Below are 23,521 nucleotides of genomic sequence, written 5' to 3'. Positions count from 1 at the left end.
GAATAATATAAAGTTTCTTGCAATGTATAAATATTATTATATCTGTTGATATTAAAAATATTTTCTGACATTTTTTTTACATTTAAAATTTTTACGAGCAATCAAACGTTTTTCCTATTATAAAATCTTTCCCTTTACTTTTGCACATAAAATTACTGTAGCCAGTAATTTTATGCTTTTGCAATTACATTCCATTACAGAATCACATGAAGAGGAATAAATAATTTGACATCTTCCATTTCTGATTGTAATGGTTTTGTATTTTGTTTAATCTGCCAATATTTAACAGAAATTGTTGACAATTTTTCATCTTGCCGTGAGCATAGAGATAAATTTTTACTACTACTGCTGATTAAATATTATTATAAAAATAGTGCCAATTATATTAGTTTTGGATTGAAGGAGCACCTGACTTTCTTTAACCCTTTCTAGGGCCATGGGGAGTATGCTTCCCACCAAAATCACGAATCTTTGAATGAAGTTATGTAAGTCGGCATAAGTTCTGACAAATATTTTTCAATAAGACAGAAATTTAAGTATTTCATTGCCTTATCTCACACAAAATGGTGTGCCTTGATTTTTTACTTAATTATTAATTAACAAAATTAATTAATCAATCAAATTAAATTTATCTAATAAGAAAAATGAATTACTTTCCTTAATCCTATCTCGATCCTAAAAATATTTTAATATACCATGACTAGAAAAAAATGGCCTTTTAAAAGGTTAAAGCATTTTTACTCTAATTTTCATTCCCCTCTAGTGTGACGTCATATCACTCTATGGGCTGGTCCTTGTTACAAGGATTGGAATCTTAACGCATACCCTCTTAAGTCATTACTGAAACAAAGCGATACTCTCGCAGGTATTACTTACTTATCTTGTCACTTATCCTCAAATGATGTCAATATCAAGGAAGCAGAGAAAATCAAGAGAATTTATAACTCAAGTTAATGAGTCGCGGTCATGGGATTAACGAATAATGTAACAACAGGCATCTGAGCTATTCAGAGGAAGGTGGACGACAAAGCCAGTCCAGATTTTCATTAAAATTCTTCACGATTTGCCAGTTTTCCGCGAGGTCGGCGGATCAGCTTTCTAATTTACTCCGTAAGATGTGACATTCCTAGACAACCCGTCTTCCAGTCTGCGCCTAGGCTAAAGAGGCAATCTTGGAAAGATGCCCGCATGAATATGTTTGAGTTTTCCAAGAGTGCACTCGCGTTATTCAGCATTACTTCCGTGCGAATTAAGAGGAATTGGTTATTTTCAGGTGTTGTAATGTTACAATTTATTATTGTTACAATTTCATGAATAAGGTTTTGAAATCTTGATAATTTGGGAAAATAGTCATTTCTTTGTTTGTAAGTAATATATCTTTTAATAAATCTATATATGTAAATAATCTTTGTCTTTTAAGGATATTTGAATAATAAATCACTTGATAATTGATACTTTTTAAAAATAAAATTTTAACATCAGAATATGTCTTTGATATTTTCAAAAAAAAAAAAAAAAAAAAAAAAACATTGCGATTAAGGTAAAAATATTTATTTTAGGAATTCCATTTTGACTTCCTTGATAAACTTTTAGTTTCTTATCAATTACCATTACACTTGAAAACTTATCATTCATTCTGTTTCATAAAATCAAACATTAATTAACAGTTCTTGATCCATTAAAAAGATTGATAACCACAGATAGAATTAATATACAATATTTTTTTAATACATGGTATCAGAAAAAAAGGAAGAAAGAATTACGTTACGAGAATTATATAAAGAGACAGAAAAAATTTCCATCCAAATATTTGTTTGGAAATTCAGTAGAATCATACTACTTTCGAAACGCGAACAGATTTTGCTATTTATGTGGTTATCAACATATAAAACAGTAAAATTAATTATTGGATCTCATATTTTTTTTTTGCTTAAATGGAACCATATCAAATATTTGTATGTATAGTTCTGTGACTAGGTATCTATTCTTAATGTTTATAACCTGTTATTTAATGAGTCTTTTCCTCACATTTCGCATTTCTAATTGGTTAGAAAATACATTCATTTAAAAAAAAATGTTTCCATTTAATAAAAAGAAAATAACTAAAATTTTCTTTAAAAAAATTCCAAGCCGTTAAAAAGGCTGTAGACATGATTTATATAAAAGGAGTAGACATGATTTATATATTCCCCCCCATGGTATATACATATTTCCTATCAATGAATAACAATAAGAACTAAACATGTTAACGGAAATTGTTAATAATCACTTTTTTTGTGTTTCAAAGGCATTTTTTACAGTCAATAATTATCTGTTTATGGCTTTTTGTTTACTTTTTAAAAAATAATTTAACGTATTTTATTTCAAACAATACTGTATTCATTTTATGAATGTCCATAGCGTCTTCGTTAAAGAAAGGAAATAGAGCATTACGGTAAAGATGATATAAAGATACATAAAATAATGAATCTAAATGGTTTTTAAAATTAATACTTCATTTATTCTTTAATATGATGCCATTGTGTTATCAAATGCAACGAATACTTTTATTTTTCGCACTTCACTGAAAATAACAACAAATAATCATTTCCTTAACAATAATTCCATATTAAGGTTTCAAATGAACTGGTTGTAAAATTATTATTGCATAAGGAGCCTTGAGCGATTATAATAAAGGGGAAAGAAGAAACTAAAATGTATCTATTATAAATGAATGATTACTATAAAACCTAAAAAAAGCCATTTGCATGTATAATGACGATGAGTGCTAATTGACGAATATTTTACAAGGCATTAAGAATTTGCTTTTCAAGGAAAAGCAATGAAATTTTTAGGGATAAAGTTTCACGTTTCTACACAAAGTATTAGAGTATTTCATTTTATAAAAACATTCATTACTTAAAATAATAGTGTTGTAGCCAGTTGTCTTGAAATAAATCGATTGATTCTGAGTAATTAATGTGTTAGAAATGAATGAATTGACTACTTTAAGTAATCAATAGGTTTAAACTAAATTAGTTACAATTAATACTAATTTAAAGAGTAGTTTCTTTTATAATATTGTTTATCAGCTTTATATAGTTTAATGTTTGCTTCGTATATCCATAGCAATATTCATTTATGTGTACATTAAAAAACATATACATATTTAAACATTTGAAGCACTTTAAAGTAAATGGATTATTTTAACTATCTCTTCCAAAAATGTTTTAAAATTCGATTTTTGAAAAGAATGCATTTTTGTGGAAATATTAAAATTTTTAGTAAAATTATTTGTCATAATATTGGATGACGTAAAGCAGAAGCCCATGCATGTTTTAATTGCTTTTGATTGTTTTAATTTTAAAACTTATTTTTAAAAAGTCAGTTTACATAGGGGCAATACACAATAATAGAGGGGTAAATTTAATGAGTTAAATTAGTTTGGTATACATAAAAGCAAATTTCATGAATTAAAATAGCTTCCAATGATTTCTCAGCTAGAAAACATGAGATATTTTTTACATGTCTTAATTACTTTGATTGTTTTAAAATATATTTTTTAAAAATAAGTTTAAATAGGGACAATACACAATAATACAGGGGTAAATTTAATGAGTTAAGTTAATTGGCCACACTTAGAAGCCCATTTAATGAATTAAAATAACTTCCAGAGATTTCTGTTAGAAATGCATGTGATTTTTTCTCTCTCTTTTCATCTAGAATACAAAGTTAAAAAACATTACCAGGAGCTTTCTATTTATTAGAATCTGAGAATATCAACCGGAACAAAAATGATTTGAAAGAGTAATAAACGGGTATAACCTAAACATCACTCTATCATGAGAAAAAAACTAATTTATCCTCACTAGTAATTTACCAGGAGGCTGAATACTTTTCAGGTAGAACATGCTTCGAATTTAACAGTACGTCATAATCCAAATCAAGCATTTTCTATGTGGGAGCAATAAAGCTCAAGCGCAAATCGTGTTTAATACGTAATTGCGCCTGAACGCTTATTTCGCTTATTTAATTAAAAACGCTCACTACTCTGAAATTAAGGTAATTTTTGAGAAAGCTGGGTAATTTGAAAGGCGTGAGGTGATTTTCGATAACTCGGTGGGTATTTTCCGAAATCATTACGTCTGTTTGAGAGGGCATAGAATTGACTGAATTACTCTCTCTTTTGGAAGAAGAAAAATGATTTTGGTCATTTATTCCGTTAAGTATTTTCGGATTTTGAAATATTATGAAATATTAGCAGCTTATGGGGTCCTTATGGTAAAATATCAAACCTGTTTATGAATAATTTATAATATTAATATTTTAATAATATTTCATCCTTAAATGGTCAATTTTGGTTGTTTTTTTATACAAAAAATTTGCACTAGAAATTCATCATGATAATAAAGTTAGGTTTGGAGTGCTTCTAGATTTATACATGCATTTTTAAGAGAATGAATTGTTCATCCAACTCAGAATTCTGCTCGTAAAATTGTTAGATGGGTTTTGGAGCCTATCTAAGATTTGACGTATGAATTTAATTTCGAAGCACAGTTGGCAGCAATATGTGTGGCCAAGATAAATTACAATAAATTCAATTAAGAGATAAATTTGCTTAACATAAAAAGTCATAAGTTTGCTTAAGGAAAAAATTTCCATTAATTCTAAAAATTCCATCCAACAAATTTCTGTAAATCCGTTTAAGCTATAAAATTTCCTCACATCAGCAATAAATTTGTTTAAGCCATAATTTTGCTTTGCATAAATTGTAATAAATTTGTGCAAGATCTCTCATCAAGTATCTTAAAATTTCAATTCATAATCAAAAATTGATCTCCTATTATTAAAACTTTTATTTTTATTCATTTTTAGCTCTTTTTTAAAAACATTCAAAGAATTAAAAAGACAAGAATTCTGCCAGTATATCTTAACATTATATATTATATAATATGAATGAATAAAAGATAATTTTTTCTCTTAAGCAAAGAGAAAGTAATTTCTAATTTAATTAGAATCCATAGAAATATTTTTTAAAATACATTTTCACTGAAAGGTAAACAAAAAAAGGTGAATTACATTAAGATTAATGAAACAAATAACAAAAGTAGCAAATAATGCAACTTCTTTTTTCACACAAAGTGGATATCGTTTTTAAAAATATTTTTTAATTCTCTGCAAATTAATGCCCTTGATATATTAAAACAATGTCTTTAAATATTCTAAATTAAAAAGAAAACACTGTATATCTTTTTTGAAAATAACACCTTTTTTTTAAATCTGAGTTTCTATTCTGTTGATTCATGTGGTATATCAGATGATTGCATATGTTAGTCTATCTGGTTCATATCCATTCTATTTATAACCTTTAAACAAACGAAATTTAAACCTTCAAAGAACGAAATAACCTTCAAATAAACGAAAATTTAACCTTAATAATTAACGTAAGCTAAATTATTTTGCATGATAAATTTCCATCGATCTATAAGTTTGCCAATTCCTTTTTGATAAATGATTTTGGATTAAATTATTTTTCAAAAGGAATTGGTTTTTATTAAATAAAAGTTGTAAAAGGACTTTTATTAATAAAACTTAATGATGACTTAATTCTTATGACTTTTATTTAGTGAAAGTCGTAAGATGCTGGATGTTTCTTTAAAATTTTTCTTTCTCTTACTTTCCTTTTAAATATTCCCACTAAAATTATTCTGCAAAGAACGAAAGAAGTGATAATTGAATGACACAAGACCGGGTGAATATGGTGGGTGGTGAAGAATTTTCATTTCAACTCTTGCAGTTTTCTGAGCGTTTGTAATGCAACATGTGGTTTGGATTGTTGTGGAAGAAGATTACACCTTTCTCTTTTTCCAAGATCAGATTTTTTTCTCAAATTGTTATACTTATATATCAAATTGTTACAGATAAGTACTGTAGATAACTTGCTAGATTCGATAATCTAGCAAGTTCCCTACAGTACATATCTGACTTGATCATGTGACCACATAAAAGTAGCTTGAAATGAGTAATTTCGATGGTGTCCCATGAAACACAGCATTTCTTAGAAGTGCAGTCTAGTCTTTGTGATAGGCTCTGCATTTTCACCTATTCTGACTCCTTATCTTTTTTTTTCTTTACTGCGTAACATTGTTACATAAATCAATTTCTCATAGTCTGATACCACACGACTCGCAAAGGGCTGTTTATGAAAGGAGGTATGGACGTAAGGAGATAAATGGATGAGAGCTTGGAATTGTATCCATTTTTTTTTAAATAATAAAATGGGGCCTGATTATTAATGTCCAGTTCCTCCGCAATTTCCTTAGTTTCTTTTCTAGGATTTTTATCCATTAAAGCAATTTCAATACGGCCAAAAGCAAGGTCTGTCTTCCGATGTTGGTGTTTGTCGGCTCCAGCATTGGAAAGCCGTTTTGGTCTTGGCTCATCTTCTAGAGTAATATCATTCCGAAATCAACCAAACCATTTTTTCACAGTCGGTAAAGCAGGAGCACGGTTTTAATAAAAGGTCAAAATATTTGTTTTGTAGATTTGATCCTCAACCCTTCATAAATTTATAAGTGCAGTGAACGCAGCCAAACAGTACTTTGGAATTTCCCTATAGATTCTATAAACATTCCGTAAATAGCCTATTTCCTTATATGACACCGTTATGAAAATTAGACACGAACTTTTTCTATGACCTGATAATTTAAAACAAGTTAATGATATAATTTATTCCAATTTACTAGTAAAAACATCGACTAACACGATTAAACGGAAAATATTTTTAGCAAAGAAAATTTTAAATTAAAGTAACGAAACTGTATAACATGTTTTTAATTACGGTTTCATTTTATCTGTGTTTGTCATTATTCAACGCTACTTCGCGCGATCTATTTTAAAATAAGGCAGTGATGTGACTTTTGCTGACTAATAAAAACGACTAAACGTAAGAGAAAAAGAACGAAAGAAATTAAAAGCAAAGAAAGTGAACCTTAAAGTGAGTATTATGAATGAGCTAAGACTCTATTTATAGCAAGCTCTTTTTCAATTTTGGCATTCTCAGCAGCTCTGGTGCTAGGATGATTTATTTTCCTCATAATGAGAGAAGTCTCTCAATTTGAAATTTCATCCCCTTTTCATTACATGCGTCTTAAAGGTTAATTGAAGGTTGATTCATTTTCAAGACTTCTTTCAAAGTTTTCCAAGAAATTTATTTTAATTCTGTTGCCAATATGAAATTAGTTATTTTTAAATTATTAAATTCAATACATATATAATTCGTTCATCAATTTTTTTTCGTGGTGTCTCATTAAAATGTTAATTTTAAATAGGATATGTTAACAAAAATTAATTTTTAAATTTTATTGCATCTAGGAAATGATTTTATGTTTCTATTGGTATTAATGAGATGCTCAATTATATATGTAGAAATGATTATTTTTTCTCTATTATTATTTTAATTCAAAATAATCCTTATTTCAAATAAGCGTTATTAAGAAATAATTCAACATTTCTGTAAAAAAAAAAATTGTTAATCATTTATCAAGTATAATAGATAATTATTGGGGAATAGGAGGCATGATGAAATCTGAAAATATTTCCTAATTAACTGAGTGTTAAATATTAATTATTCAATCGTAAAATCAGAAAACATATTTTGTTACTCAATCGAAATAATCAACGATAATTGGAAGAAAAATAAAGATAAGTCCTTTTTTACTCTTATTATTATTATATTCTTCTGTGTCTGTTATAAAGATAGAAAGGGATAACCAAAGAAAATTATCAAACAGAGATTCATTCAATACTTGTGAGCTTATCTTGACATTTTTAACAATAGTTTGCAGTTTTTAAAATTGATATGATGGTTAGAATTTAGATGAAAAATAAGATGTCTAGCTTGTTTAACAATTTATATTCAATTTACATTCATAAAACAGTAGGGCATGAATAAAACATCATAATGATTTTATGCGAGTTTAAATTTATTTTGCATTGTTATTTAGATTTAAATAACTGATTAAAAGGGTTTCTTTTGTATTTATTGGAATCGTTTATTATACCACTATCTAATGCAAAATTCGAATACGAATTTTCAAGTTCCAATTAATGGTATAATTCTCTGTTTATAATCCTGCTACGATCGTTTCCTGATTCAAGAATTTGAATGTAGCTAATTTTATATCAAATTCCATTGATGTGACAATAATTTAAAAAGCAATTAACTCTTATAAAATCAGAAATAATTAACAAATCTTTGTAGTGTGCATATTTGATAATCGATACTGACTCATATAAAAACAGAAATTATTAAAAAATCTTTGTAATGTGCATATTTGATAATCGATATTAAATCATATAAAATCAGAAATTAAAAAATTATTAACAAATATTTGTAATGTGTATATTTGATAATCGATATTAAATCATATAAAATCAGAAATTATTAAAAAAATCTTTGTAATGTGCATATTTGATAATCGATATTAACTCATATAAAAACAGAAATTATTAAAAAATCTTTGTAATGTGCATATTTGATGCTCGATATTAACTAATATAAAAACAGAAATTATTAACAAATATTTGTAAAGTAGATATTTGATAATCAATATTAATTGTATAACACCTAAAATTATTGATGTTAATAAATCCATCCCCTGATGAAAGTTGGTTAATCGGTTAACACTCTGCCATTGACGAAGGTATTTACTTAGAACACAAATACAATAAATTCTCAAAAGAAATATATAAATGACTCCTGTACATATTTTATTGATTTATAATTGGTTTCCTCAATAATTCTACATTGATGGAAACAGTGTTATAAGTAATTCAAAGAAATAATAATAATTCGGACTTTTTTTATATACTTGTGATAATATATTTATTTGTGTTATTTTAAATCATTTATTTTTTCCCCCTTATATAATTGATGTTAAAACTTATCTAAAAGATTCTTATCATGTCAAGAATATTTCCATCGTATTTTATTTCTTTTTAAGCTTTATAGAATATCCAACAATATTAAATCTAACAAGACATTCATTTTTTAAAAATGTTTTTCTATGCAAATTATAAGAAATTACAAAAAATTTATTTTAATGACATTGGCTTATGGTAAAGCTAAGCCAATGGAAACAGTCTAAACCTTCAGACTACTATCAAAACAATTTTGAATTGAAGCTAACAATTTGATAATTTTTGTTTAGTATAATTCTTTCTAGAAAGTATTTATGCAGATACTTTTATTCTTATGCAAAAGAAATCCTTATTCATCGCAATATTAAAAGCAATGATTTCTAACCCAGTATATTTCGACCAGTAATGCCATTTTTATAAAAAAAAAAAAAAAAGTTTTTTAATAAACAGCAACATAAATTATGAAAGAGAAGAGGGAAGATCCTATTTTATAAATCCTTTTCATAAATTTTTAATTAATATTTTTGTAACATTTTCCTTTATATGATCAAATAATTATTTTATTCCTTTTAAAATCAACAAGTTTCTGTGGTGCTCATAAAGTTAATTCTGTTACATTTAGATTCAGGATAATATGAGTTGATCTTGAAAAAATTGTCTAAAAATAAGCATTTTTAAAAACAGTTTTTTTTTTTTTTTGAGAAATTTGTATTATTCAGATTATATAAAATAAAGAAAATGTTATTTAAAAATTAAATCCGCGATTTTTTTGTGCAAAATGAATTTATATAAATTTCTTATTGCAGTTTACTATCTAATATCAATTGTTAAAAAGATAAAATAACTTCTGTATTAAAAATTATTAGAAAATAAATGCTGCCATTTTATATATAAATCGGTTTTAAAGAGATATAAAGAGGCAATTTAATGAAAATTATTAACTTGAAATAATAATGAAATTTTTTTAGATTTTTATCAAGTAATAAATTACTTTTAAATTTCATGATAAATGCTTCGGTATTATATTTAATAACTACTTTTCTCTGTAAGTTTTACGCTAAGCCATCGCAAATTCGATTTAATTTTCAATCAGCTAACTTATTAAAAAACAGAAAACAATCATTATTTAGTAACTATAATTGATTGTATTCGCACTTCATTATCAAAATCGAAATAATCTTTTAAAATAACGCCTTTATTTTAAGAATTCATTTTGCGTACGACCTTGTAAGCACAGTGTTACACCTGCTAGTTGAACGTTAAATTTTGATTTGTTTCCTGTACGTGGTTTTCCCTGTTGAGTTTGGAGTTTCTAATCCAGTTTCTGCTGTAGGTGTGGTCTAAATAGGCACTGCCTTAGTTTGCTGTTATTGGCGAATGAGAAAAGCATTGCTCCTCCTCTCCTATTTTCGCTCGACTGCTCGCAGAGTTCATTCAAAATGGGTTCAAGTATTGTCCACAGATAGGAACAAGAAGGTGGAGCTGAAACAGATAAAGACTCGGATAGCTGTCTGAAAACTATATATTTTATGGAAAATTATGGTTTATAAGTCGAAAAAAAAAATGGAAAAGATTTCAATTATTTACGGAAAAATGTAGTAACAAAACATAGGAGGCATTTACGTATTTCTTAAATTTTGACCAAATTACTTTTCTTTTAAATTCCTTTTTTCTATCTAACGATTCTTATATAATCCTATTAATAAGATGAAAATATTGCATTCGTATTATGCAATATCATGGAGCAAAAAATGTATCTTCTATCTATATGAAAAAGACCCGACGAAGTCGATGAAATTCCTTAACCAAAATTTTAAATAGAGTTTTCATTGAGTTATACAGAAATTAAACTTCATTTTATGAAGCAGTAGAAATTGCTTTATTTTATAGAATGTTTACTTTATAATGTTAAACATTTTCAAATGCAAATATTTAACAGTTTTGAAACATGATTTTTAAATTAAAGAAAAACCTTAGCAAGATTTAAATATAATATTTTCTAAGAATTTTGGATGCGATTTCTTATTTATCACATTTAAATTTTATTTTTTTATATGATCTAATAAAATTTTTTATTAAATAATAATTGTTTTATCGTTGGTACAGGGAAGTAATATCTTTTTTCGCTCAATTTCTTTTTGACTGATAATTGAAATAATGAGTTAAATTTTTAAAAAAATCTTCATATTTCAAATATAAGTCGTTAAATGAGAAACATACTGATAACAAAAAAAGAAAAAGATTTTGTCTTTAGAGTGTTATGAGAGACAATAGAATAAGAAGTATTTGTGTTAGACAATAATGAAATTACAACCTGGATTTTTCTTTCATTTTCTTCCAAATTATAATTTCTATTTCATTTATCTCTAAGTAGATGCCTAAGTGAATTTCTAAGGAAATGTATAAATAAGTCTCTGCCACTGTAAAATAAAAATATATAATTCTAAATAATATTTGGTATTCGTATTTTATATATGATTTTAAATAATGTATAATCTGATTCCTATTTTTAATATTCATATTATAATTATAGTGATATTTACAAATAATGTATTTAATAATAATATTTATAATAATCCTTTATTTATAAATAATATTTGGGAATCAAATTTAGGACAGGGTTACGAATATAAATTTATAAACATGTTTAAGAGCAATTGAAAAAGCCTTTCAAAAGCGCATTTTCCCTTTTTGTAAATTCCCAGAAAATTCTATTAAACGGAAATTTTCATTCTTTTATAAAACTTTTTAGGAGTATTTTCAATTAAAACTGATATAAAACCTTAAGCAATCCGATGACCTCCGTTTAAACTGTCAGCTATGAAATTCAGCTAAAGATTTCGCTCATATTTTAATTTGTGAACGTTTACGCCATCGTCAGGAGACTTATTTAATAACTAAAAAAAAAAAAAAAAAAACTGGAATGCACCTGTTAATATATTTAAGTAATCATATAATAATAGCTGCAATACTGATTTTGAGATTATTATTTTTAAAAATAAATTTATTAAAAATTTTAAATCTATTTAAATAATAATAAAAATATCAAGAAATCTAATTAATGGACGTATTGCTTGAGGAAATCAATAAAGATTTATTTCATTCAGCTTTAAAAAATTTATCTCAGTTTAGCATTAAAATCATAATTTTTTACGTCAGAAGTAAACTATCATAAATAACAATTTTAAAAATTTACAGTAGTGACAAAGTAATCACGGAGAGTAAAACTCCTATAGTTGCAGACAATCGTCAGTCCCTAATTTTAATGTCACGGATTTTTTTAATGCCATTTGGTTTCTTTTAAATCATCCTTTACTTGAAGATGCTGTCTAAATAAAGCGAATCTAATAATAATAATAATAAAAAAAAATATCAAAATCAGTAACATTGGAAGAAAATTTTGCTAAAGTGTGCAAAACAGATATAATAAAAAGTATAATTAATTTATTATTTTTAAATGTAAATTGACATTGATTTGGCTTTCTTATATTTCCTATCTATAAAAATGGTAAAAAAAGACTTTCTTTTCAACAACTATCCTTCAGACATGCCAATCAAATATCTAGAGTAAGCTTCAAGATAATGCATTAAACACCTGGACAAAAAAATTGATATTATCTTATTTTCCTATCCAGTAAGTGGAAATTGATGTTTATTGTCATAAACTACATTCGTCATGTTAGGCAAGAATGAAATGCCGAATAAAATGGCATTTCTATCGACAGCTGACAACTGTCCTCCATTCGTAGAAAAAGAGCTTCTTTCAATCTATTTTAACAAATAAATTAGATTGTATGAAGAGGCAAAAAATACATATCCGTTTGTAATTGATGAGGGTATCAAAAGCACTTGTACACTTTCAATACTGGAATAAGTTCTACAGAAATTCGAAATGATATTTCGAATTTGTTTGCTTTTGATTGATTGCTATGACAATCGTTCTCTGATCGCTATAGAAAATTTCGTTCCCATTTTTGATTGTTAGATTAGATTGTTACCATCAAATAAGAACGTGGGAGATTAAATAGAGTTATTCATAATAATACGTGAATTGGAAAAAAAAATCATATAGATGATACCCCCAACCGGTTTTAAAAGAACAGCAACGCAGATGGGAACGATTGTACATTGTATATGCTTATAGTACTTATGCTATGATACTTATACTTATGCTTCTTCTTTGTGGGATAGTCCACAGATTATTCACATTTTTGCAAATCCGTGTTCTTCAATAATTTGCCGAAGTTTATTTTCTTGAACTAGAAAATTTTATAAATTACATAACTTAAAAGAACTGTATGGAATTCTAATAAAATATTTTATTCTAATACAATACAATATTTAAAAATTTCTTGCATCAGTAATATTGGTCAATCTTATTTATATTTATATGTTATTATATTGTTTCATGCTTATATCAAAATATAGACCTCATCATCCGAAACTATTCAATAGTAAAGCAATAATTGCTTCCAAACATGCTTAGAATAAAACTTATTTATAATTTATAAAAGAAATAAATGGTATAAAAAAATTTTTTTTGGCATAATCTGAGTATTAGAATGGCTATTAGATTTAAAAATCTTCCCTGCAGTTAACATCCTTAATTTTAATCAAAAGTTGTAATGGATGTGAGGATAATGAATGTATATTGTAATATCCTAAACAAATATTTTTATATTAAATTATTAAATATATGCATTGAAAAAAATCATGAAAATATTTTCATCTGGAGCAATAACCGGCATATTTGTTGGTTGACCAGTAAAATTAAACTTTAAATAAATCGCTAATTCCTTAGAAATAAACAATAATACAGTTTTTGTTAAATTGCTAACATTAATTGCAATGCATGAGCATTTAAATTTAGTTATAACTTAGATACAGTTCAAAAATAATGCTGACATTTGGTGTAGTACATAAAACAGATCATGTTATAATTTTATTAGTTTTAGCCAGTAATTTTCCGAAAATAGAAAATTATCTATCATTAGTGATATCATGGAATAAATTATCGTACATTTTTCAACGAATCGAGGTCATAAAAATTATCAATCCAATAGAAAATGCAAGCCGAAAAAAAAAAAAAAAAAAAGAGCAATAAAATAATCATTTCGAATTTCACCAAAGATTTTATGACCTGAGATGCAAATTATTGGAAGTAAAAGATTCTTTAGAGAGAAAACGTCAACTGCAATTTTTTCCATTTTGTTGTAAAATATAAACGTTTATTAGTATTTAATTACTGCAACATTTTTTATGAAAAGAAAACTTCATCACAAATTTTCAGCTATTTCATAATATGAATTTTATTGAATATTTGTCTTTAAACAGCAAAATGTTAAGTACAGATTAGTTAATCAAAAATAAATTATGTACATCGATTACATATTATTCTATGTTAATACGTTAAAGTATCTATATATTTTATTCCATTTCAATAAAAAAAAATTCATTCTTATTTTGCTTTATTCTACAAATGTATGGATACGAAAAACGCTTTATATTTTTCTAAATTATGAAAATCTATACTTTTTGATTTTACAAAAAAAAGTTTACGATTTCTTTTTCAAAAGCACTTTGTGAAATAGGGCTTTCTCCTTTTCATTAAGTAGTTAAAAGAGATTGTGTTAATTGTATTGCCTCGCATAACGCTTAAATAACATTGCAACTATTTTAAATAACATTTCAACTATTTTCCCATTTCTTCTATTTTAAATAACATTTCAACTATTTTCCCATTTCTTCTATTTTAAATAACATTTCAACTATTTTCCCATTTCTTCTATTTCAAATAACATTTCAACTATTTCCCCATTTCTTGTATTTTAAATAACATTTCAACTATTTCCCCGTAAAGTTTTGCGGGCAACGCTGTTACAACGTTGCATAGGAATATGAAATTTAAAGAAACCTATGATTTCATATAGAAAAGTAAAAAAATACAGCAATATAGAAAATTTAAGAAATAATTATAGAGAATTTTTATTTTCTGACTAAATGCATTAAATGATATTTTATTGTTACATCATGAAGGATATTCATACAATAGAATGAGAAAGCTAGAAGGTAATTGCTGATAATTTTTGTTGATTTTGCAAAACCTTAAAGAAGAAAAAAGTTCGGGAGGATTTTCACACAGAATTTTGTGAAATCATACTATTTCTTCACCGATTTTAAGTAAATATTTTTTTAAAAAATGTTTTCAAAAATACTCTTAAATTTTTCATCTGAAACTAAATGTTTTTTTTTAATTCTAAAGAAATCTAAGAAATTAAACAACATTTTTAAAATCTTTAATAAGTTACCTTTTAAATTTTATGATGATACTACCATGCATGAATTTTGAATATCAAGTATAAAAGACATTTCAGAAAGAGTAGGAAATTTTAGATGGAAGAAGTAATGCTATAAACTGGAGTATTTTTGTTTATTCTTTTATTTTTCATTATTTAAAAGCACAATTGGTTCTTGAAAATGGTGATTATGTTTTACAATGGATTCTTCGATATTTTGAAAATAACAGAATGCTATTTGAAAAAGTTGTATAAGCTCTTTATTAAAACTGAACTTGTAAAAATAAAGGCTGAATTATTTACACTGCATTTTATTTGTCACAATAACTTTATTTGAAATTAAGTAAATGAAAGTTTAAGTGCAAAATATTTTTCTCATTTTATGTTCAACCAGGATTATTTTATCCTTTTTTTCACAATTTGGCCAGTGGTTTATTTCTTTTCCTTTTTTTTTATCGATAATAGTAAAACAGGAGATATTGAAAATTAATATTTAAAAAAGAATATATGTCTCCAGTTATATAATCCTTATTTAAGATTACATATATCTACATTCACAAAGAAAAAAATGCTAATTTTAGAAAAACATTCTTAGAAATTAGAGATTTTTTATTGCAAAGCCACTTGATTCCATTTATGAAGTTTATTCTTTTTTTAAAAAAGGAAAAGTAAATTTAAAGCATTGTAACAAAAATTGCCTCCCCCTCTTTTCACTGTTAATATTTTTGTAACATGAAACTTCCAATAATATTTATTTATTGTTCTGTAGGTAATTCCTCGAACTTCATCAATGGAACAAAATTCTAACTAGAATACCTGAAATTACAAAAACTGTTATAAACCGTGGTAATGAGCACTAATTCACCTTCTAAGATATAGTTTCATCAAATATTGGAGACATAAACTAATTAAACCAAGGTGAAATCACAGTTAAACACACTTCTTCAGAAATATATACGTATCACAATAAATTGCTCTTTTTTTTTTTTTTTTTTTTTTTTTGCCTTTCACGGTATCTAAACTTTTACTTTTGTCTTCAATATTTCAGACGTAAATATTTTATCAAAATAAGAACTTGGTATTCCTATTCTAATAAAATTAATTTATCAAATATTTAATTCTCTCTCATCCCCTTTGTCTTCAGTATCGCATTAAAATTTCGCATTCTTCAAATTTTAACTGCAGTTCAATTTTCTTGTTCTTTTATAGAATATTATATGAAATGATAATTGTTTTAGAGAATTTTTGTATTTGACTTTTAATGGCTTATCTTTAACACCAGCTGTCTTACAAATTCCTCGAACTTCAACAAAGGAACAGATCTCTAACTAGAATACTAGAAATTACAAAAGCCCATTGTAATCAGTGGTAACGAGTCTTAACCCTCATTCTCTCCTCGTCACAAAGAACATCCTGGTTTGGACTGTCAGTACTCCACCCTGGAGTTCCATTAAACATCACAAATTAACCACAGGCACCACCAAGTACGGAAATCCTATGCCCCACCAAGGAAGACCTTCGCCAAAGATACTTAGTGCCATCCTCGGCGATGAACGAGTCGCAACTTCAATCAAAACCTCTTATTATCAACGGGCAAAGCGATAGGGCTGCAACTAAAGCTATTACTTTGACACCTCTAACTGCTGCGGGTGACTTTTATGCCATTAAGCTTGAAGCGCACGACTTACACCTCTAATTATGGTAGGATGCCTGAAAAACTACACACGGGGTTGTTTGAATCATCATCTTCCAGGAGACCATTGCCGAGTTTAATGCGGTTTAAATCCTCGTGGAGCATTCCCTGTTATTACTGCTCACACCTGGCCGATTAGGCGCTGCTCAGATGATGGAATCGGTGACAAATATCTGAGGCAATCATCCTGTCGAAACGTCGGTTTTTGAAAGATTGCCGGTCAGAAAATGAACGAGGACTTAACATTCTACAGACTGACAGATGCTTTTTGAGACTCAGAAGATTAAAAATCTCCAGAATGACAGCATGATTTTGTAATGTCAAACTTAGGTTTATGTAATAGATTATCTATAGGAAAGAATTAGCAGATTGTATATCTCAGCTGCCTGCTAATTTTTATTTGAAGTTATTATAACACTAAGAAAAAAAAAAGAATTTTTAGTAAATAGAGTGATGAAAATGATGCAATCAAATCCTAGATTGTAGAAATTCCGTATTAGGTTAGGGATAAAATGAGGTTCATTATAGAAAATATATTTATTTCTCCAAAATACGGTTCTTTTTTAGATAAATTTTTAATATCTTCCGAGAAGATTTTTTTAATCTTTCAAAACAGTTATAGTTAATTGTACTGTCACTATATATCTGTATTTGTAACTGTACTTTTTATATTAAATTTGCTAAATAGATCATTTCATTTATTGTATAAACATATTTATTATATATATTGTTATAAATTGAATTGCTATAATACTGGAAATCTGAGTTGAAAAGAATTTCAATTATTATTATGAAAATATTTCAATCATACCTTACAAACATTCCAAAAATCTTTCAAAATAATCTACGCCAAAATTGAAATTCAAAACAATAAAAGCTAGTAATTTTTTTTTCTTAATCATTTTCTTTATTAAAAATTGGTGTCAGAACATGAATGAATGCCTTTGAAAGCAAAAAGTTACCAAGCACAATTTAAAAGTTTAATTTTACATTTCTAAAAATTCTTTTGAACTTATGAAATCAAATGCTCCAAAAACAACGTAAGTTGAAAATAATTTCAATTTTTGTTGCAAAAAATATTTTAATCCTACCTTACAAACATTTGAAAAATCTTTCAGAATACGTTTCGTCAACGTTGAAATTAAAAGCATTGAAAGCTAGTAACTTTTTTCCCAATCATTATCTTTATTAACAATTGGTAGCAGATAATGAATGAATGCCATTGAAAGTAAAAAGCTATCAAGCACAACCTAAAAGTTTAATTTTAGCATAAACTCTGTCGCGTCGTTTAAAATGAAAACTTTTTCACTTCGTCGCTTTCTTCCTCTTCTTCAAGATCTTATTTGTCGCATCAGTTGCCGAAACAGAAGTTCTTTATCCGTTTATAAGAAACCAGTTTATCTTTGGTTGGAAGGAACAAGTTTTTATTCTGTGTAAACACTCTGCTCTTTTGAAATAAAGTGACACTTTTGTCAGGTTTCACCATCTTGTCACATAAACACTATTGGCTGCGACAGAAGGTCGCGTACGATGTCATTTCGATATTTTAAAAGAAAGTAAATAAGAAGAAAGACGCAAGTCTTTCAAAAGGTTACATTCATTAAAACGATAGCGCATGGGGGTAGACAGTTGTGTTTATTCAGGTATATTGCCATTACAAAACAAACTTCCATTCTTGTTTGGTGTTTATAAAATACTCCACATTTGTTTTCCTGAGTCATTTTTCAGACGGATATCATGCTTTGTTTTCCGATGCCCTTCCAGATATTTTCATTCGTTTTCTTTTGATAACTATTTATGTCTAATATAAGTTATTTGCATTCTAAAACAGGATATCTGCTTATCTGTAATTGTCTGTGTATTTATATAAGCGCTGAAATATTCGGGTTACTTATTTTTGTTTTCTTTATCTGCATTTGTTGTCTCTGAAAAGAAATGGATTTACTGGAGAGTTTTATGATAAAACATAGAGATAGAAGAGATATCGCATGAGACAGTGAAGCGAGCATCAATCAAATCTTAAAATAATAAATCAAAATTTAGAATATGAGTTGTGACTGTCAAAAATCTGAGCAGTTTGATAAAGAATGCATGACAGCTTTATGCGTAGAAATGACACATGCTCATGAAAATATTTCGGACAAGGAATTTTATATATTTTTTTTTTTCGTATGCATAAAATACAGAATTAAATGTTTATTTTTCTATTAGTTTGAAATATCTAAATAAAGGGTTTAAAATATTAATTACAGACAATAAAAAACTATTAATCATTTTGGCAATTGAAATAATGTAAAACAAACAGAAATCAATACTTTTTGTGATAAATAACTTTTGATAATAACTAATTATTATAATTGGTATCTTTTGTAAATAAAAGATAATTGCATTCTTGTAGCGAATTTTCTCTCGATTAATTTATAATACCAAAATGATCTATAAATGCTGGGTATTTGTTAGTTCAATAGTTTAAAAATTAAAGAGGTTTTAAATTTGAAGGGATTAAAACTCCCCATTGATTACATCTATGGAAAGAGTCACTGGAAATTATTTGCAGCCTTTTGTTAAGGGACTCATTTTTTAAGAAATTTAGTCCAGTTTCGAACAAACAATAATTAAATGTTTTCTTAAAACTTTGTACTTTATATTTCGAGAGTACTTTATATTTTGTAAAATAATACATAAATAATACATTTTGTGCAAAGGATGAGATATCTTCTCAACCCACGAATAAACGGTAATGGAGGCTGTTATAATTCTGTTTTATTTCGCATATACATTCAGAAAGATAAATATTTGATAAAATTTTATATTAATTTGTAAGTTTTTATGAAAATATTTTTTTAACCTTAGAATTATTCATTTCTTTATATGACGATGCTTCTTGCGAGCATAGAGGTTAACGTTTTAACATTATCTGTTATGCAGTAGCAAAAAACAAAACTAATTATATTTTAAAACTAAACTGCAAAATGAAACTATGCAACAATTTGATTATCAATGGTATATTTCACAGCTTGACAAGCAATATTCTGCAATATTATTTTTTCTTCTTCCGTTTTGTATTCCATTTTCATGGTATGCTTTTTTGTATTTTTTTTCTTCTGTTAATGCATTTTAGAAAGAAGACAAATATATTTTTACATCTTGTGTTCTATTTATTTTCGTAATTTGTTTCCGTTTTCTGTATTTTCTCTCTGTATGCTGTATGAGTATGTTTATGTGTATATATGTACCTAACCATCTTTAGGAAGCAAATGGTTTCCTGGGAATATTACTATTAAAACCTCTACTCTGTTTACATACAATTAAACCTCTTACACATAACTTAATATTCGAGACTCTTTCTGGAAAATATTTTGGAGAAATCATTGGAATGGTAATTAAAGCCATGTTATTTTAATAGCTTTATTCTAGTTCTTTTCATTGGATATATGAATCATCTTATTAAAATCAAGTCCATGACATCATACAGCTATTAAAAGCGTAATTGTCCTGTAAATCTATCGGTTATTTTTCGTGATATTGAAACTTCTTGTGAGCCATGTTAAATGCATGAATCTTTGTCTTTGGCAAATGATCGAACGATTCCGCGATTAATATTTGGAACAATTCAAACGATTTGAAATTCAGTGTAACAATGTAATCTATTATTCATAAGAAGGTAAAAAATATTTTTAACTCCAAAATTTAAGAAAAATTGTTCAGTTATTAAATGGTTTCATTAAAGATATAGTTTTTAAATTTTAAAATGATTTACAAATAAATTTTGTACAATAATGTTTTTGGGAGTTATCGTAAAAAAGGTCAACATTTTAAATAATTTTCAATTAATTAAAATTCTAATTGAAAATTAAAAAAAAAATCGCTTCCAGGTGCATATTCCTAGTTTTCAAAGTTGATCTGTCAACAGCCTCCAATTCATTCCGAAACAGTCAGTAGTAGTCTATCTTGTCAGTAGTACTATCAACAAGTAGTCTATCTTGTTGGGCGTTAGCACAAACATAAACATACACACTCTCGCACACACACATGCACACTTTATTATCAGTAGATATATAAGATATATTATCGCTGCGATTTATTTCGTTTAGCATTAGTATTGCATATCCCATAATTTACACAGGATGGAAGATAGTCTGTTTTCCGTTGAGCCTCTTAATTTCCCGATGTTAGTAGGTTCACCTTTATTAAAGCTGCATATAAATATTTTGCTCATTTTCACCTATTTAATGTTTTAATCGTGTATTTGGGTCTATTTGCACACACGGTATATAAATAACAAATTTATAATTTACATAATAATATATAATATATAACACGTTAAAATAATACATAACGCGTAAATGCATGTAATAGTACGAGGGATATAATTATACAAAAATATATGCAATAAAAAAAGGGATAATCAACAGACACGTAATAGCCCTTAGAAATATATTTTTATAGATAACAGATGCAATTATATTACAAAATGATAACTATAATTAAATGTTTTTTAAATCCTTTTCTTTAAGCCAAAAGACAAATAGTATTCATTTCTTTTTTTTTTTTTTTTTCCTTTACAGATTCGTCTCGTGACCACCTAAGTATGTTCAACAACCGCCAACAACCAAAGAAGAAGCGAAAATCTCGCACTGCTTTCACAAACCACCAAATATTCGAATTGGAAAAGAGATTCCTGTACCAAAAATACCTCTCCCCCGCCGACAGAGATGAGATTGCTCAGTCCTTGGGTCTCACCAATGCCCAGGTCATCACATGGTTCCAAAACAGGAGGGCGAAGCTTAAGCGGGACATGGAGGAGCTGAAGAAAGATGTAGAGCATTCCAAAGTGACCAGCGCATCCAAACACATTATTGACAACATTCACGATCTCAGACTGCTGAAGAAATCTAAGGATGGCAAGATATTGTGCACGATGATGCCCTGACGGTGACTTAAACTTGGCTCACGATGAACACAGCTCGCCTGCTTTCACCGGTAAAGAACTAATAATTCGCTTTGAGCCAAAACTTGCTGTCAGTAGTTGGAAGAAACATAACATTGGCATGGAAGATAGTGAAATGGTTTTATAATTTTTGAAAAATAATAAAAAGCGATAATTCAGGAACTCAGTAAAAAAAAAAAAAAAAAAAAAAAAAAAAAAAAAAAAAAAGATTCTGATGTTTGTCATTGGAAGACTAAATGTCAAATTAGAATGCTGTAAGATAATATATTCATCTAAATAAAATCAAAATGATTTTAAAAGCGATGTTAGTTTAAATAGCTTTCGATCCTATTCGAAATTATCCAACTATCAAAAACAAATTTCATTTTCATATTTTCTTCTGAGTTCCAGAATTCTTGCTTTTAACAAATAAATGTTATTTATGAAATCGACATATTTAATGGCAAATTAAAAATGTTTATTCATTTGGAGCATAAATATAACGATCTACTGAGAAAGATTCAATATTTGACAATTTATATTGTAACAGTTGCTGAAATTTATTATAAATGTTAATTTATTGATTAAAAAATTTAAAATTTTCTTTTCAATTAAGTGTGGAATTGATATGATATTGTGAATTATTCTCGTATAAGTAAAGTTTAAAGCCATTACAAATTAAAAAACAAACCTGCATGATACTTATGAGTCAAAATGTCTATGAAATTTTATATGATCTTTAATAATTATATTTACTCCAATGCTAGTGTCTTTACAGTACTTTTACTGACAGATCTCAGCAGTATAGTTCCAGCTCTTGTATTTTGTTGTATATATATTTATGTATGTGATGGTAAGGTAAACTATTAAAATGTCGTTTACTGACGACAAAATTATTTATTTATCAAGTGCGTCACTTGACATCGTAGTTGATAATTTTTCTGCAAAATTTCAATACTTTATCACTTTTAAGTGCAAAGTATTTTTGTAAGTACAAAATTTATTTGATGTCTCATAACTTTTGCAATATGTTATTAGAAAATTCTGAATTAATAAGCCATAATGAACCATTATTGAAAAAATTTGTGAACTTAGTATAAGTTTGTCTATAAAAGTGTTCAATTTATTTCTGTGATTAGAATTTGAACGAAATGCATCTCATTTTTAAACTAAGGATGAATAATTTCGACTAGATACAGAAGTATCAGAAAGAACAATAAGTAAGGATTCATAAGGAAACGGAAAAGTAAAAAATAAGTAATTATTACAAATTTGTGAATTAATTTATTAAACACTACAATTGCAATGGTCCAATATTTCAAAATAAAAATATCGGATGAATAAAATAATTAAGAATTTAAAAAATCGATTTGATATATTATTCAATATTGATTCATTATTTAAAAAAAAAACAAATAAACTGAAAATTTGATTTGAAATATATTTTTATTAAAGTAATTATTAGAGTTTTATCTTTTTCTATGTTTGATAAAAATTTCAATGAAATCATTTATCTTGTGTTGTTTGAAACATTTTTCTAAAGTTATGATTGAAGTGCATCTATTTAAATTGTTTAAATAATTAAAGTATATAAATAATTTAAAATATAAGAAAGTTTTTAAAGCTTGTTTAATGGAGTAAATAAATGTGTTGCCCCGATCATATGACAATTGGAGTTGCACTTGTTATTTAATATCATTT

General features: G+C 26.8%; 1 protein-coding gene across 1 annotated transcript in view; it reads left to right on the top strand.

The window, feature by feature from the left end:
- LOC129966930 (transcription factor LBX2-like) overlaps positions 1–22,013 on the top strand; it is a 109,377-nt gene extending 87,364 nt beyond the window's left edge. The window contains exon 2 of the mRNA XM_056081545.1: positions 21,459–22,013. Coding sequence (XP_055937520.1) covers positions 21,459–21,823 — 365 coding nt within the window. The 3' untranslated portion in view covers positions 21,824–22,013. The remainder of the gene's footprint in view (positions 1–21,458) is intronic.
- Positions 22,014–23,521: the final 1,508 nt, after the last annotated feature.

The sequence above is a fragment of the Argiope bruennichi genome, chromosome 4 (assembly GCF_947563725.1).
Source record: "Argiope bruennichi chromosome 4, qqArgBrue1.1, whole genome shotgun sequence".
NCBI classification, from domain to species: domain Eukaryota; kingdom Metazoa; phylum Arthropoda; class Arachnida; order Araneae; family Araneidae; genus Argiope; species Argiope bruennichi.
Note: the sequence above shows the minus strand (reverse complement) of the source record. Positions and strands in the feature narration are given on the sequence as shown.